We start from the raw sequence: 16,924 nt of genomic DNA, 5'->3' as shown, positions 1-16,924 counted from the left end.
AAGGATTTTAGGACACAAAATGGAAGGCTCAAACATTTGACCCCGGGCATTGATCTTGACCTTTAGCCGACATGGCTGACAAATAAATTCTGCACATCGTCTTGATGAGGTGATCATTTGACCCAAGTTTCATGACAAGGGGTTTAGGAGATACAGAGCGGACACAAAATGGAAGGTTCAAACATTTGAGATTGACTTGTGTCCTTGACCTTAAGCAGACATGGATGACTCGTTAGTTCTGCACATTGTCTTGATGAGATGATCATTTGATCTACGTTTCATGAATATCCTTTAAGGGCTTTAGGAGATACAGAGCGGACACGAAATGGGAGGCTTAAACATTTGACCTTGAGTTATGACCTTGACCAAAAGCCGACATGGCTGAGTTATTGGTTCTGCACATTGTCTTGATGAGGTGATCATTTGATCCAAGTTTCATGAAAATCCTTCAAGGGGATAAGGAGATACAGAGCGGACACGAAATGTACGGACGGAAGGAAGGACGGAATGACCAGACCATTTCTATAACCCAACTACTCGTGGCGGGGAGTTAAAATATAGGACGACGAAAAACACGATACCTTACTCCAAATTTGTTTAAGATGGACTGAGTAAGATAAACAGTTTGATGTTACCTCAGACAACCGGATAGTTTAGTTTAGTTCGATGGGGAGATGACCTAGGGTAAATATCATAAACCAGTTAAATCCCCCAGTTTGTTATTAATCGTCCTAAGGTGGTACTATTGTTTTAGATCGGACTCTTATTTGTGCATATTGCGCGAACTTTTTGTTGTTGAATTAACATAGTGTACCCTTTCAGTGGAAGTTACATTACTTCACAGAATTACGAACAGTTTATCTGCGATTTTGAATATATATTTGGAACCAACTTTACAGTCTTTTAAACATTCGATTATGATTGTAAAAGAATAATCTTTTTTACCCTTCGTTTAGCAAACGTTTGCTGTAAAGTACATTAGAAAATGAATAACGTTTGTGTGAACATATATGTTGATACTTTTACCTACCAAAGAAACACAATATTAAGACAGCATTAATAAAATGTTTCAATAAAAAGTCTAGAAATTGCATCTTTATTACTGAAGCAAGATTTAGCGAAAGTGATATCGCAGATTCTGATAATCGCTTTGTTGCATTGGGTTATCTTGTTTAGCATGCACGCAGTGTTCCCGAAATGGTTTGAACTTGGGCTTGTTCACGGTCACGGGAGTGTTATATGTCTGCTATTGTTAGTTTTCTTTTAATATATTACAAGCGGACGTGTTAGTAATTTGTTCAGTGAACATGTTACGTATTTTTATATCCTTTTTTTATTAGAGTACAGAGCTAATGTGACCGATAGGGAGTTTCATTGCGACAAAGAGGAGTCGATACCATTGTCTCTGCAGTGCGTGTATGACGAGGATGGTTCTGGACACATGACCGGATGTCGATCTGGCTATCACTTACAGAATTGCAGTAATTCTATTTGTTAAATCATTCGATGAAATGGATGATATTATTATGCTTTTATTTTTATTGCACCCGAAGAACAAATGTCATTTTTCTATATAGGGCGCTTGTTTGTAACTTCGTGTAGTATATGTATACCTACTAAAGTATAGGCTATTTAACATTAACAATTAAATAATGTCTTAATATAAGTGGTTTCAACAAGAGTCAAATAGTTTATAAAGCAGATGTCATTTCTATGTTTAGTACTGAATATTCTATTTATTATTCAATCAAATAAGATAGGCACTTTACAAATATTTTAGTATATATTTTGTTAAAACGTTTACATTATTCCGCAAACACCAGCTCATTTTGCCGTAATTCGTAAACATTAAAATAACTTTTTCATTTGCTTTGTTTTGCATATTGAAATGATGTTTTTCTTTGACAGAAACATTTTACTTGGCTTATTACATTTTACTTTAACTCATTCTATCATTTTATCATTTTTATAAATCTGTTGTAAGGAGCACTTTCACGAGTTTAGTAGCTTTATAGACAAGACATCATAACAGCTGCGTAAAATTCGACAACCCTTAGAATTGATTGTTTGGCTCGTTTAGTTCGTTAGGCATTTCTAATATATTTAGTCTAAGTTGAATTGAGAGTGGTCATATTTAGTAACACGAATAAGAAAACTGAAACAAAATATATAAAGAAAATGATAATAAGTTTTCAGCCGTGTCTCATTTTGAAAAAAAAAAATCATAAACGCCGGGGTAGATTCTATCAAAAGTCAAGATACAATAATAGGAGGTTTTATGATCCGACGGTATTTGTCACCTGTCAAATGATTTCAGTCTCTTCATCTTCATGAATATGTTTTCTTTGTAAGATTTTTTATAAAGACTGATCTGATAATGTAGTAATCTACATGTAAGTTAGATGCTAACGATTTGAGTTTTACATCTTAATTGTTAACAAAATAGTTTTAGGCCAAACGTTTATAAGTTTAATTTTTATATTCTAGTAATTCATTTACTACCAATTTCAAACAATGTCATAATTTAACGCATTAATGATTTTATGTTTCGGAAGAAAAATAAATAACCACTTTATTGTAATATATTTTGTTACACATTTAAGCAACGTTTGCATGTCCGGAATATACAGTGAAATGTCCACGAAGCTACTGTGTTCCAATTACATTTGTTTGTGACGGGAAAATGCATTGTCCAAACGGCGAGGACGAGCTTAACTGCAGTGAGTATTTCATAAAAACAACACTTATAATTTTAAAACGTAACTGGTCGTCATAGAGACATTAGAGAGTTTGAGATTTCAACCTTCGCCTTCCCCTTCAACGTCTCTTGCGAAGTTAACGTGTGAAGTTGAAGTTCGATTAAAATTCCTTGAGATTTCAATCTTTAGCATGAACCTTACTACTTTTAATCCGCCCTTTCAATGTATCCCTAATTATGATCGTTTTTATCGTGCATTTTGATATCAACGGTATAAAACGGTATTGTAGTGCTTGAACATTTTGAACTTAAAATAATCGCTTCGTAAATTAAGTTTAATATATGCGATAAAGCAAACACAAAAGGCATGACTATAAAATGTAAAGGACAGGTTCATCCGTCATGCTGTTGACTAGTATTTCATAGTTTTTCTTAAAGTTTTTTTTTCGGCGACGCCGTCTAAATTCGTTTTCGTTACCTATGCCACGTGACTTCAGTTTGCAAATCAAACCTCTTGATAACGCATTATAGATAATTTATCAAAATGGAAGATTTATGCAACACTCTGCCTGATTGGACGAGAGTGTCAATTTCTTTCACTCTGTTGATTGTGCTACGCTGAGTGAAATGTAGACAAAGCGTGTATCCTAAACGACGCTGTTCACAGTTTTAAAGCTAACTTTGGCTCAGTATATTTAGCAAGAATATTGATATATCTCAAAATGATAAGTAAGTTTATTAAATATGATAAAAACCTGTTCAAATACCAACATATATCAAATTAAAGAAAGAGCTGAATACGGTCTGTGTATCACATGAATAAGGGTGTGATAAGAGTCTTTTATGTAGAGAAGTGCTTTTTAAAAGATTTTCCTTGTTACAGTTGTCGTCTGTATATGAAAAGGTTTCTTGCTTTTGTGACTTATTCAGATTGCATATTAAAATGAGTACTTGTTTGCTTTGATATATTCGTTATAAATTATTTAACTGATTTATTATATATGAATATTTTTCTTTAGTATGATATGTAAATATTAAACTCAGTTGAAATCTGTTTTATTATATATATGCTATATAATGACTGAATCTCATTACCCTGAAATGAAGGTACGCTGCATACAGTTTATCTATGTGATATGACTACGGTCAAATATTGCTTATGAAACAGAAATATTGAAATAATTACAATTGTATGTTTCGCTTGACCTTCACTTTTTTATAGGTGTGACGTCATTGTCGAAAGATTCATGAATAGCGAATATGCATTTGTCAAAGCGGGATCTGTTGGCCTATTTTAGAAATAAATAAAAATAATAAATAAAAAAAATCCTTTGATTTTTTCTCATGTATTCTAATCAAACTTGATTTGTAGCATCTTTATAAGGTCCGCAGCCAACTTTGTTCAGCTGGGACATTTAACCCCTTTTAGGGGCTGCTAGAGCTAAAACTAGAAATGCCTTTATACAGCGTCTCATGAACAGCTTGGTGGATCTTTGTCATACTTGGTCTGGAGCATCATTATAAGGTCCACTTCCAAATTTATTTATATAGGAACTTGGGTCCTATTAGGGACCACTATAGCTAAAAGTAGATATGCCTTTTTTCGCATTAACCACTAAAATGTAATGGATTTTTATCAAACTCGATGTGTAACAATATCGTAAGGTCTCCTGCTATGTTGTTACAAATGGGGATAGGGACCAATTTAGCTAAAAATATAAACACGTTTAATGACCTCTTCTCATGAACCGCTTCATGAATCTTCATCAAACTACTGCTGTAATTATTCGTCTAAGGATAAACGAAACAAAATTGCAACCCTACGAAATCTTTGCGAAAAATTAAAAGAGAACCATTTAAATTGTTAAAGTGTGGTGTTTAGTTTTTCAATTTGAAAAATGTTAGATGAAAGATAAATGTTAGATGAAAAATTCATAAACTTCTTTCCTTATTACAATTCGCCGACCATCATTTTTAAAGATATTTCTTGTTTCACTTTGAATTGGTACTTGTAGACACTCGTAAACAACATACCTGTCGAAAATTTAACCTTTTAAAGATATGTTGATAACATGAGCCTATATACAAAAGTTATGAATACATTTAACAAGCGAATTGAAACAAATGTAAGATACTCTCGTGATATCATACGTTTTGGCATGCAACTCTGCATGACTCTGAATAATGCCAAACTCTCAGACAGCACGACCGTGCCAAATCTAGCGAAACAGTGGACATATACATGTATTTGTTTGAATATACTATTTTATAAGTAAAGCATGTGCAGATCCAGGAATTTCGGTTAGGGGGACACCAACTTTAATGAGGGGGTCACCCATTTAAAGTGTGGGGTGGGGGTGGGGGTGGGGGTCATACCGAGTTTCAAGACCGATTTTCCATGTAAAATCAAAGTGGGGGGGATTGACCCACAATGCCCCTCTGCCAGGCTCTGGGTCCGTGCATGTAAAGAATAGAGTTATCCCATACGGCTCACAGGAAACTTCTCGCATCATGATATCATAGATCTGAAATTATCTGATACTTCAGAAGAATTTTCCGTCTTACTAGTACCATTTTATGTTTATAATCAAACGCAACTGTCGTGTAAAGTGTCAGACAGAAACGGAATGTTTTTATCTGGAAGTGAAAATAAAATGTTCCACCAAATGATAATCGCGCCTAATTATTTATTTTTCAAGTAAAATGACTGTCCTGCAATGTGCCGCCTTCCAGATTTCAGTCTTTGATGCCGAGGTTGTGGACAAAGTAGATAAAAAAAGACTGAAGTTTTGACTTCCGTGATATCACATCTTCGGACGTTCAAAACTTCACTTCATACGACAAAAAGGCCCATCTAGTATAATCGATACCGCCTGGGGACACAATTATGCCTTAGAAGTTAAAGTTTGAACATAATCTCAATGCTTCTCAAAATCAGTTGATAAATAACCTCATACTTCCAGGTTCAATTCAATGTATTTAGTTAAAATTATTAGCCATACAAAACTTCATTATTCTAATACTTATTGATGGTGTTTCGCATCAAATTTAGTCTATCTATATATATGGATAATCGAATAACTTACTAAGCAGCAATCCTGAAACAAAGCTTTTTATTTCACACAGTAATAAAGAGAAGTCTTAGGCTTACTTTATATTACATGGAAAACTTTAGTAGCAACGTCTGATATAAATAAAATACACGCATATCGGTGACGTGTTACCCCAAATGTATATGAGAGACGTTGAGGGGGAAGGCGAAGGTTGAAATCTCAAACTCTCTAATTAGAGAAACCAGCGTTATTTTCTTCATGCGAGTTGTATGACACGAATACTAAGTTATTTCATTCGGATAAGTAACTGTTCCTTCCACAATCTAGCATTTGTTGCACATAGACAATTATTTAAAAAACAGTTTACTATTTTATATCTATTTTCTTGTGATCGCTCTGATATTCTGAATAATCAAATGTCAACTTTGTGTTAAATTTGTTCAAGGTATCACGTGTTTGAGTTAATGCATTTTGTTTAGTGGTCTATTTGTTTAACTGAAATAATCGACGTATTTTCTGATACGCTCAGTATGATGCTATATTCGTTTTTGAAACAAAATAATAATAAAACATGGAAGGGGTCTCCGTGGCTGAGTGGTTAGAGTGGCTGACGCAAAATTACGTACCTTCACCGCTGTTGGTTTGAGTCCTGCTTTGGTCGTCTTGTGAAGAGACCGCACATCTGACTTACTCTAGGTTCTACACAGGTACCCAGCCGTGCATAGTATACCTCCCCAAGAGCATCTTGGATGTTCCTCTGAAAAGTCGTCATATTACATAAATCGTTGCTAAATATGAAACTACCAAACAAAACAAATAATTAAAATAAGGTGTATGTGTGAGACGAACACAGAGAACAAATGAACAATAACAGTTACACGAAATTGATAAATATAGATAACAAAAGGCTTAAACGAAATACAGAACTGGCTTTCAAATATGCAAACTCTTTGATACGATGATAAATACATATTTTCTAAGCTCACATTTCTTTTGTTTTTGCCAGGACGTATTAATTCAATGATCAATCATATAATTGTAATACCTTCAAAATACGTTGTTTTTTTCAGCTTGTACCCTTACAGAAAGAGATGTTATAATTATTGTTGAAGATACGAATCAGCCAACAGTTAGCGAAACGGCAGCTGTTAAGTTAGCGGAACAATTCTACAGCCCCGGCAGTATCATTCGATTATTACACTTCAAGACGACTACTACACAGGCGGCGATTCCTATAACACACGAACTGTTAGAAATACGTGAAGAACGTATAACAAAGTTCCAAGAATTTACATCAGAAATGAAAGATTGCTTTTATAAATCAATGGCTCGGAATTTACTGCATATTACACGTTTTTCAAAAACTGATGGTGTTGTTTTTATTGAAGACAGTGTAAAATCCTCTTCTATTGCGAACTTGATGTTTTCAAATCTTTCGAGGCCATCATTTTTCACTTACCGTGTTATCAAAGACAGTGTTTCAATCGATAACAAAAGAGACCGTTATAGGTTTGTGAAAGACATTCGCATTATCAGATGGGAGGCATTGTTTTCGATCGGGTACAGACGTTTCCCTGAAATATGCGAAGGTAAGGTAATCAAACTAAATCGGAATTATTGCATGTCTGTGCTCTTCTGGTTGGTTGATTCGCTCAAGTTGTATTCTCACGAGCCCGGACGGGCGATTAGGAATACGATTTTAACACTGTCAGCGAGATCAAGAATCTTGTAATGCTTCTTAAATTGTTCCACTAACCAAGAACAACGAAGATATGCGGCAAGTAATGTATTTGTAAAAACAATCTTTCAACAAGAATGCTATGCTTGGCGTATGAATGCATGTGACGTACTCAGTAGAAGCTTAAATTTTCTAAATATTGATTGCACAAAAGATTCGAACAATACGGGCTCTCATTTTCACCGATTTGCCTGTCCTTAATTTTTGCAGTATATTAGCCGATTCATAGATATTAAATAGTTTGTCAACCTGTATATTAAAGCCGAAGCAAACGAGCGTGTATATTACACAGCAAGTCCACTAACCCGATTAGCTTCGATACTGCTTTATGTATACGCCCGAATTGTACTACACATTCGCACTGGTTCTACATTTGCATATATATATATTCGAATCTCTGTTATCATGTCTCACAAATCGGCAGTGACATTTTAGTCGTTTCTACTGACTGGGACGAGAGCTTTCTGAAAGTTAACTGGAGATACAAGTTCGCATATATATATATATAAAGTGGGTGTATTATTATCTACCTTTTATGTGCATAAATACCCGTTACCTGAACGAAACAATTTAGTTTTATCATATGCAAATAAATGCAGTTAGTCACAGAGATCCGTTTCTCCTTTATGTCTGTTTTCTTTTAACGCTACATGTATCTGTTTATCCCTGCTTCAAAAACAAACATTGCTGAATGTGCATTGGAATATTCTGGTGATATGTTTCACATTAATTGTTATTTACGACTGTGTGGTGTTTTGCTGCAGTATGCTTTTACGACTTTTCCCGAATTTATTGTTACGAAATTAAGTCACTATGTTCTTAGAAAATGTATTTCAAACTGTGACTGCCTGTATAATATTGAACGTGCTAGCAGTTGAAAATTAGAACTGTAGTAAAAACCTAAGAAGTCTGCTGTTGTTATTTGCCTATAGGACTATTTTCTATCATATACCTGCAGAAGGATGTTTGCTGACAAATTTATTTATATAAAATGTTATGACGTAATTGTTCGAACAACGCAAATGTATTTATCGAGATACTTTGTGGTTTCATATTTAATCAATTAATGACATGGACTGCAATCAAATAGTATCTTTTTTTATCTGCCAATTCAGATCTAGAAACATCTAGAAACAACTATACTGTAAATATTACAGCGAAATGTTTAGTCGACAAACTGTATATTAGCAACGAAACATAATTACCTGATTTGTAAGAAAAGGCAAACACAACCTTGCCATGATATTAGTATGATAACCCAAATGAAATATGGCTTTTATTCTAATATAAATTACTAGGTTTATAAATGATGTGTTGTCATTTTACATTTAAGATATATATTGCACATTAATATTTAATTCTATTACAGCTGGGAGTGTTGTTCCCTGTTCAGGAGGATACAGATGTTCGTCAAGTCAGCAGTGTATACCATTGGAACAGATTTGTGACGGTATCGCTCAATGCAGCAGCAAAGACGACGAACAGCTATGCGATTTCAGTTGTCCTTATAATTGTTCATGTTCTGGGTATTCGGTAAGCTGCCGAGAAGCAAATATAAAACTAGAACAAGTGTTGGCACTACCAAATAGCACTAGGAGTGCAGATATTAGTTTAAATCCAGAAATACATAAACTATTAGAAGCGGACAAACTACGATTACCTTTCTTGGTCAGACTTAATATATCCTCGTGCAGGATCAGCTCTCTTAGCAAAAAGGCATTTGCTCATATAAACAACATCGTATCACTGGATATTGGACATAATGAAATAACAAGCTTGCCAGAACATGTATTCTCTGCTTTGAGGCACCTTCGACATCTAAATTTGATTGGTAATGTTAACCTTAGAGTTATATCCTCGACAGCATTTCATGGACTAGAAAATATAAATAATTTGCAGATTACTGGAACAAAGCTGAAACGGATTTCTGCATACACCTTCTCCAATTTAACAGTAAAAGTAATAAACATTTCATATAATCGGATACAAGAAATTGAAGACTTTGCTTTTATTAATATTTCAGTAGAGAAATTAGACCTCAGAGGTAATGAAATTTTAATTTTCAACAAGCATATTTTTCGCAATGTTACATCACTCCGAGAACTCCGTACACCTGCTTATAAATTTTGCTGTATTCTCCCATGTTCTGTCAAGGAAAGTGATTGTTATCCAAAAAGAAACGAATTTTCCTCGTGCGAAGACCTCATGAGACATCCAGTCCTTCAGGCAGTGCTATGGATAGTAGGGATAGCAGCATTAGCTGGAAATCTTGGATCGATTATTTACCGCTTGGGTTATGACAGAGCAAGATTAAAAATCGGCTATGGCATCTTTGTGACAAATTTGGCCACTGCTGACTTTCTTATGGGAGTGTACCTCATCATAATAGCTGTAGTGGATTCATTATATCGAGACAAGTAATTTTAAAATTTAATTTACAAATGTATTTCTTTTATTGATGTTTATAAGAAGGTTTCATTTAATTTGGTTGGTAAAGCTCAAGATATACAATCCAGATGTGTTGAATTTGATTCTAAAAGTATTGCAAATATGTTCCCCGTGATGTTGTAACTAGTTGCAACTTTTCAGAAGTTATTCTTACTACGTACACCTGTATTAGAGATTGCAGTTTCTGAAAGCGATTATTTATTGCCGGTAAGAAATACGGATACTTATATAGTTTATTTCGTCCAATTTATAGAGGCCATGGGTAAATAGTTTAAACCCTAATGTATAATGATTATAAAGAGATATTAAGACGTTTTAGTTAACATTTTAAGTACGGTCATCACTACAATCTGCTTTATACAAAAATGCAGCCACATCACAAATGTTTAAGAAATATATTCATAATGATAAATGCATAATTTGATAATAACTACACAATCATACAATTGTTAATATTTTACGATTAACTAGGCTGTTCGCACAGCATTTTAATCATGAACAAATTGTATTTTTATGTGCTTAATTTAGTAATTATAACCCATGAAAATTAGATCTATTAACTATTAATTTCATTGCAGGTATATTTTCAAGGATGAGCAATGGCGAAATAGCAAATTGTGTGTCACTGCCGGTATATTGTCTACTGTATCTTCCGAAGCGAGTGTCATCTTCGTCTGTTTGATAACCTTAGACAGACTTTTAGTCATCAAATATCCTTTCGGTACCGTCAAAATTGGACCTAAGAATGCGCACATCGTTTGCCTCATCTCCTGGATATTTGCCATTGCTTTAGCTTTGGTTCCTATTATATTCACTGACTTTTTTCAGAACAGTTTCTATTCCAGATCGGGAGTATGCATCGCCCTTCCTTTAACGAGAGATAAGCCACCAGGCTGGATGTATTCGGTTGCCATATTTGTTGGCTTGAACTTTTGTACGTTTATTCTTGTGGGTTTAGGCCAGTGCGCAATTTTTATAGAGCTACGGAAAGCAACAAGCACCATAAAGAAAACGCAGAGATCAAGAAAGCAAGATCTGAAAGTAGCGAGGAACCTCATTCTTGTTGCAACGACAGATTTCCTGTGCTGGTTTCCAATAGGCGTAATGGGTAAGAGAATTACATATATGTAATTAGTTTATAAATAGTCATTCGCCATTAAGCAAAATTAAAAACAAACTTGACAGCCTCAGTTAACTATGACGAATTTATGCATCTATTTGAAGTTGAGGGTTTTTTTTCCGGTTTTGAGTGCCTAACACTCTCTGTGGTATAAATAGCATTATACATATGTGACTACTTATCCTGGCTATACTCTTAAAAGGAATAATGGCATTGAGTGGATATCCTGTCTCCGGGGATGCTTACGCCTGGACAGCAGTGTTCATATTACCACTCAACTCGGCACTGAATCCTGTTTTATACACACTCACGGCAATAATCGGAAAACAGGTAGATGTTTTGATCATTTCTTTATTAAACTTAGTAAAGATAATTAGAATATTTTCATTCTTTTCTAGATAATGCCGGTATTAAGTGCTATATGTTTGCTTTAAACTTTTTTTCCAGTTTCAGCTTATTATGTATATATCAGTCAGAAAAATACCAGAACCAAACTTGATCTACTTTAATAAATATTTGAAATTACCGACCCCTATCCCAATGTACATCTTACCCACAAATAAGGATGATTTTTTTCCGCAACAAGTAGAATCTGTTTGATTAAATGGTACATTATTAGCCAGCCATATTTTAATTATTTAGCATTATTTTTTGGTATAAATTCTGTAAGGAAGATATATTTAAAGAAACAAAATGGTGAGTATCGTGAAAAAAAGAAATGCTTGTACATACTTTTTAAAAAGTAAACAGTACACTTGTTTTGTCTCAAAATTGTACGTTTATTGAAAAAAAATACGGTTTAATTGTATTTTAGTAATATACGTTTGTTAATTTCCTTGGCCTAAATATAGCTTATTACTGGAAATCTATTAGATCCAAATTTCTGCCAGCTGGTCGGAAATTTGGTTGTGTGCACCAACTGGTCGGAATTTGCTCGTGTTTTTGACGATAGTTCTCACGAATACATAGTTCATATTGAATTTACATTTTGAATATATATGATATATGATGAAATCTCAAAATAAAATGTATTGTTCAAAAGAGAAACAAATATACTGAATGTGTGAATCCTCAATAGGTTTCAACAACAAAATGGCATATTTATGCTAAAAGCGACCTGCAGTTCTTGTGGTAATATTAAAACGAAATACTGTCGCAGCAATTGACGTGTATAGAGCAATATTATAATGTTATTAATCAAGCAATTTCGTATTGGCCTTGTTATTTGTCCAAGGGTTGTCGTATTGGCCCGAGGCCGTAGGCCTCGGGCCAATACGACTGCCCGAGGACAAATAACTAGGCCAATATGAAATCGCTTGATTAATGATTATATTATTATTCAACTTTCAACTGTTGACAGTAACACCGTAAGAACTCTGTGAGTTACCTTATGACAGCTATGTACGTTGAGATGAAAATTCTTGACAATTTGTTTAGACATATTTTAGAAATCATGATCATTTTCGCCAGTAAAACAGAATGAGTTGTATGTAGGTACTTGAAAATAATTTTGAGAGATATTTTAATGCGACATAATCAAGAGTAACTAGAACTTACCTTATTTTTTGGAATTCCTATTTATTTTCTTTAGCGAGTATCTTATCATTTGAACTGTGATAAAAACTGCTTTAAAAGTCATTTCCTTTTAAGCTGCAAGCAACGAGACACAAAATTATACACATATGTGTTGATCAAGATAATACAACCAACCAAGCACATATTATATAGTCCCATGTCTCGTTTAATTCTTATCCGAAATTGTTTGCAGTTCACAACTGACACTCTTGTTCGCCAATTTATTCATCCGCTTGCGACTTTCCAGCATTTGAATCGCTATTTATCATTGCACAAATAGTCCACACTATCAAAATGTCTGTTAAAGATAAGTCTCATCCTTTTAATTAATCTGAGTTTCCATATTTTCTTATTATTTTCCTTGACAACTGCCAGAATTTCTGACAGGAAACACCTGCATTTTACACAATACCGAATAAGCGAAAGTATCGCTGTAATCTCTGAAGACGTACATCCCACTCAGTCATACTTGGTTATTAAATGAACATGTTGGATGATTTTTTGTCAAAATGTGATAAAATGTAATCAATAACTATGATGTAAAACAAAATGGCGTCATCTAAAAATCTAACGGAAGTGGCTTATCCGTATTGGCCCTCTCTTTTGAACCAATCAAAATGCTTGAATTCCGTATTGGCCCTGTTTTTCTCATATTGGCTCAGTTATGTTTTGTATCAGCTCTGTCTGTTTCATATGATGTTTGCAATTGATCTAATACAGCGTGTAATATTGTAAAGTTGAATAATAATACCTATTTCAGCTAAGAAAGGTTTCATATTTCCCGGAAATAAATGTTGTGGTTCTGGTAACAGACTTCGTGTTACTGAACTAGACACAGTATATATGAGGCATGACTTTTGATAATGACTAAAGTGAAAGTGAATATGAAAAGAAATTGCTATTTGGTTTCAAAAGCACTGAATCAAAACAGTTGGATAAAGAATGGCAAAAATAACTAGCTATAAATATAAAATACAAACTTGAACTTGGATAAAAAAAAAATAAAAAATGGAAAACGCACCCGCCCTAAGTATACGACGTTAAAATAAACTATAATCCGGAATAAGCAGACGAAATGCATAAACTGGAAAATGAAAATCTTCGAAACGCCGAGTTACAGTTAGAAATTACTGTCATAGATGTTTTAGCAAGTATGCTTGCGTTATTTCATTAAAAACAAAACTGGAAAATCTTCTAAAAATTCTTACTAATTTATGGTTTGATGAAAAAACTTATTCTGCACTGAATTTGTCCAATATTTTTGAATAATTATAAACAAAATAAACGTATATCATACGTTTAATAATAACAGATAGTAATAAACTTAATAGGACTCTGAAAGAATGATACGCAATTACTTTGCAACAAACAATGCTCATTATTATTTAAACATTTACATAAAAGGGTTGATAAACTTACATGTATAAAAATAACACCGACTGAAGCTAGTAAACTATAGTAGAGGTACTACTTAATGTATGCGGTAACTTAAAATAATTGAGGATTCAGCAAACGTTTAGATTTGGAGAAAGAGTTCGTTTGAGTAAAATTAAGCAACATTCGAAAAACGTTACAAACTGAACTGGAAGAAGAAATATTTATAATTAATAATATTTGCAATACAAACCCTATAATATGAAATTATTAAAGATCTGATTAATGGGTTAATTGAAGGTACTTTTATGAACAAGATCTTTTACGTACTAAACAAACAAGAGCTTTTACGTACTAAACAATAGTTTTAGAATAAAACAAAAGTATAATACGAGACTATAAAAACAGGTCCTGAAAAGTAACAGTGACAAGTCTAATACTTCAGTTTCGTTTAACCCTTAGCCTGCTAAATTTCTATAATGGAATGGTCCATCATTCAATCTGGGCAATACCATTTATCATTTGAATGGGTGTTTACTGAAAATGTACTGACTGAATAGCAAACAGTGCAGACCATTATCAGACTGCACGGATGTGCAGGCTGATCTTGGTCTGCACTGGTCGCAAAGGCAGAACGAGTTGCCGCAAGCAGGCTAAAGGTTAATAACATTGAAAAACTATTTCATTTTAAAAGATATATTACATAAATGAACAGCAATAGAATAGCAGTGACAGATCCATTAGTCATCAAGTTAACTAGACGTGCTGCTGCTTATGGAAAAAGTTATAAGTTTTGCTGAAGAATAAGAACTAGGCTATAAATTACTGCTGGCATTATAGGTTGCACGGCTGCTTAAGCACTTGTTTCTCCCATTGAAGGTAAAATATTATCTATAAATAGGAAAAATACAAACATTATAACATCTACACTTGAACAGGTGATTATTCTAGAAGATTTTGTTATAGATCTTCATCTTCTAAATAAGTTTCTACGCCTTGCTAGCTTAGTAAAAGAGCTCCCGCTGGGAGGTCGTGAGTTCCTGGCCGCATAATAGCAAAGACGTAAACAATGGTAATAGTATCTTCCTCGCTTGGCGCTCATCATTAAAAGGATAGTACTAGGACAGGCCATTCCGGTGTCAGTATAATGTAATTGGCTTGGACGTGATTTCACGTCTCTCACGGTGTCAATTCGTAAAGGATACTTCATACTGAAGAACTGAGTAAAAAGCGATTCTATTATCTTTCCTTGTTTATCGAGATCAACACTATACATAGTTGTCTCTCTTAGATCGTCTAGCTGAATATCGATCACTCTCAGATATTTTAGCGAGTGTTGCAAACCGTTATGGTTCGGCTATCTCCGCTTATCATACCACGGGAGGTGCCGATCATAAATAACTAGGATACTGTAAAAACGTGGGAAGGGGGAATTTATTTTACACCAATTTTAAGTACCGGTAAAACAACAACAACAAATATAGTCATCTTTATATTTACAAGATTACATACATTGTAACAATTTGGTTTAATTCTGTTTTTCATTAATGTAAAATACAGAACGGAAAAATAGAAGACATTACGTTATTTTATTCTCTTATTTTGCATGGTATATCAAAATATGGTCAATCATTTTCAATTATAATAAATAGATGTGAAATACTTTTTTTTTGTTACATTCAATGGAATTTTAATTGAAATGAAAATTTAACTAATTAATCAATTATTTGTATTTAATCATAATTTAATGTGCCAAAACTAATTTTGCTATGTAATGAACATTTGAAAAACATATTGTCATACACTAATAAAATAAAAACCAGAAAAACAAACTAACAAATATACTTTACAATGTAAAAGGTATCTATTTATGACACCAGGGCCTGTTTAATATGAAGTGTGACCTATTTGCCCCCGAGCCAGTCATTACGTAATAAAGTATGTGCGAATTATGACTTCCCAAAGTTTCTCAAAGGTTACTGACTGACTGATTTAATAAATGTCAGGTTTTTAAAGTCTTTTAAGAAAGATTTGAGATAATGTGACACTGATGTAGTAGAAAGGTTATTCATAATAATTATCACGAATATTATTACTATATGAACTAGGAATTACATATATTTCATTTCTTAAAAATTAGCGCGTGCTATATCTGCTTGAGGTTATCTGTGCGTACATTCAATTCTATTCAATTTCGATTTATTGCATAAAGCTTATAAATGCAATACTTTCAGCAAGTGAAAGCATGATATAATACGGAGCACTAAATGTACATAATAATTTTCAGAAGAGACAATTAATAAACTAATATGTCAATAAACGACAATTTTTCACACATGTTGTCGGAAAACTTACAATATTTTCACTCTAAGGCGAACCTTTAACATGTGTTCGATGTTTCTATACCTAAGTACCGAACAATTAACCTGTATTCAGGAAAAAAATACTGTAAATCAAATACAAGTAAATACTAAATCACTGTCACATTATCCTACATATCTTTCATCATTTGTTGTTGATTAGAAAATGAATATATATATATATATATATTTATTTATTTATTTATAGTGTATTTAAGTGTCGTTCATTAAACATGTTACCATTTTCAAAATGCTCTTGATATAGACGCAGTCACCGAGAAGATTATTATCTGTGTAATAAAAAGACCTGATCACCCCTAGTCCCCTAATAAAAAGGTGTTGGTACGCAATAAACTTGCAAAAAGCTGTTAATTGGTAATAAACAACTACCGAAAAGAGCTTTAATATGGCTGTTTCAGAGGTTCCGAAATCAATTAACTCAAAATGTTGCATTATATAAATTCTTTATAACATATATGTGGTTAAAACTGAAACTGAAGGGTATAAATATAATTATGCGAATCTTTAAAATACAAGACAGTGGCTATATCCTTTTTA

The 16,924-nt window shown here is 33.4% G+C and overlaps 1 protein-coding gene across 1 annotated transcript in view; it reads left to right on the top strand.

The window, feature by feature from the left end:
• Positions 1 to 16,924, top strand: part of LOC123556154 (uncharacterized) — a 45,177-nt gene that overhangs the window by 20,473 nt on the left and 7,780 nt on the right. The window contains exons 3-8 of the mRNA XM_053524147.1: positions 1,341 to 1,481; positions 2,604 to 2,720; positions 6,822 to 7,340; positions 8,859 to 9,906; positions 10,516 to 11,045; positions 11,260 to 11,387. Of these exons, the coding sequence (XP_053380122.1) occupies positions 1,341 to 1,481; positions 2,604 to 2,720; positions 6,822 to 7,340; positions 8,859 to 9,906; positions 10,516 to 11,045; positions 11,260 to 11,387 (2,483 nt within the window). The remainder of the gene's footprint in view (positions 1 to 1,340; positions 1,482 to 2,603; positions 2,721 to 6,821; positions 7,341 to 8,858; positions 9,907 to 10,515; positions 11,046 to 11,259; positions 11,388 to 16,924) is intronic.

Source organism: Mercenaria mercenaria, chromosome 15 (genome assembly GCF_021730395.1).
Source record: "Mercenaria mercenaria strain notata chromosome 15, MADL_Memer_1, whole genome shotgun sequence".
Lineage (NCBI taxonomy): Eukaryota > Metazoa > Mollusca > Bivalvia > Venerida > Veneridae > Mercenaria > Mercenaria mercenaria.
This window is presented reverse-complemented; position numbering and strand designations above follow the sequence as displayed.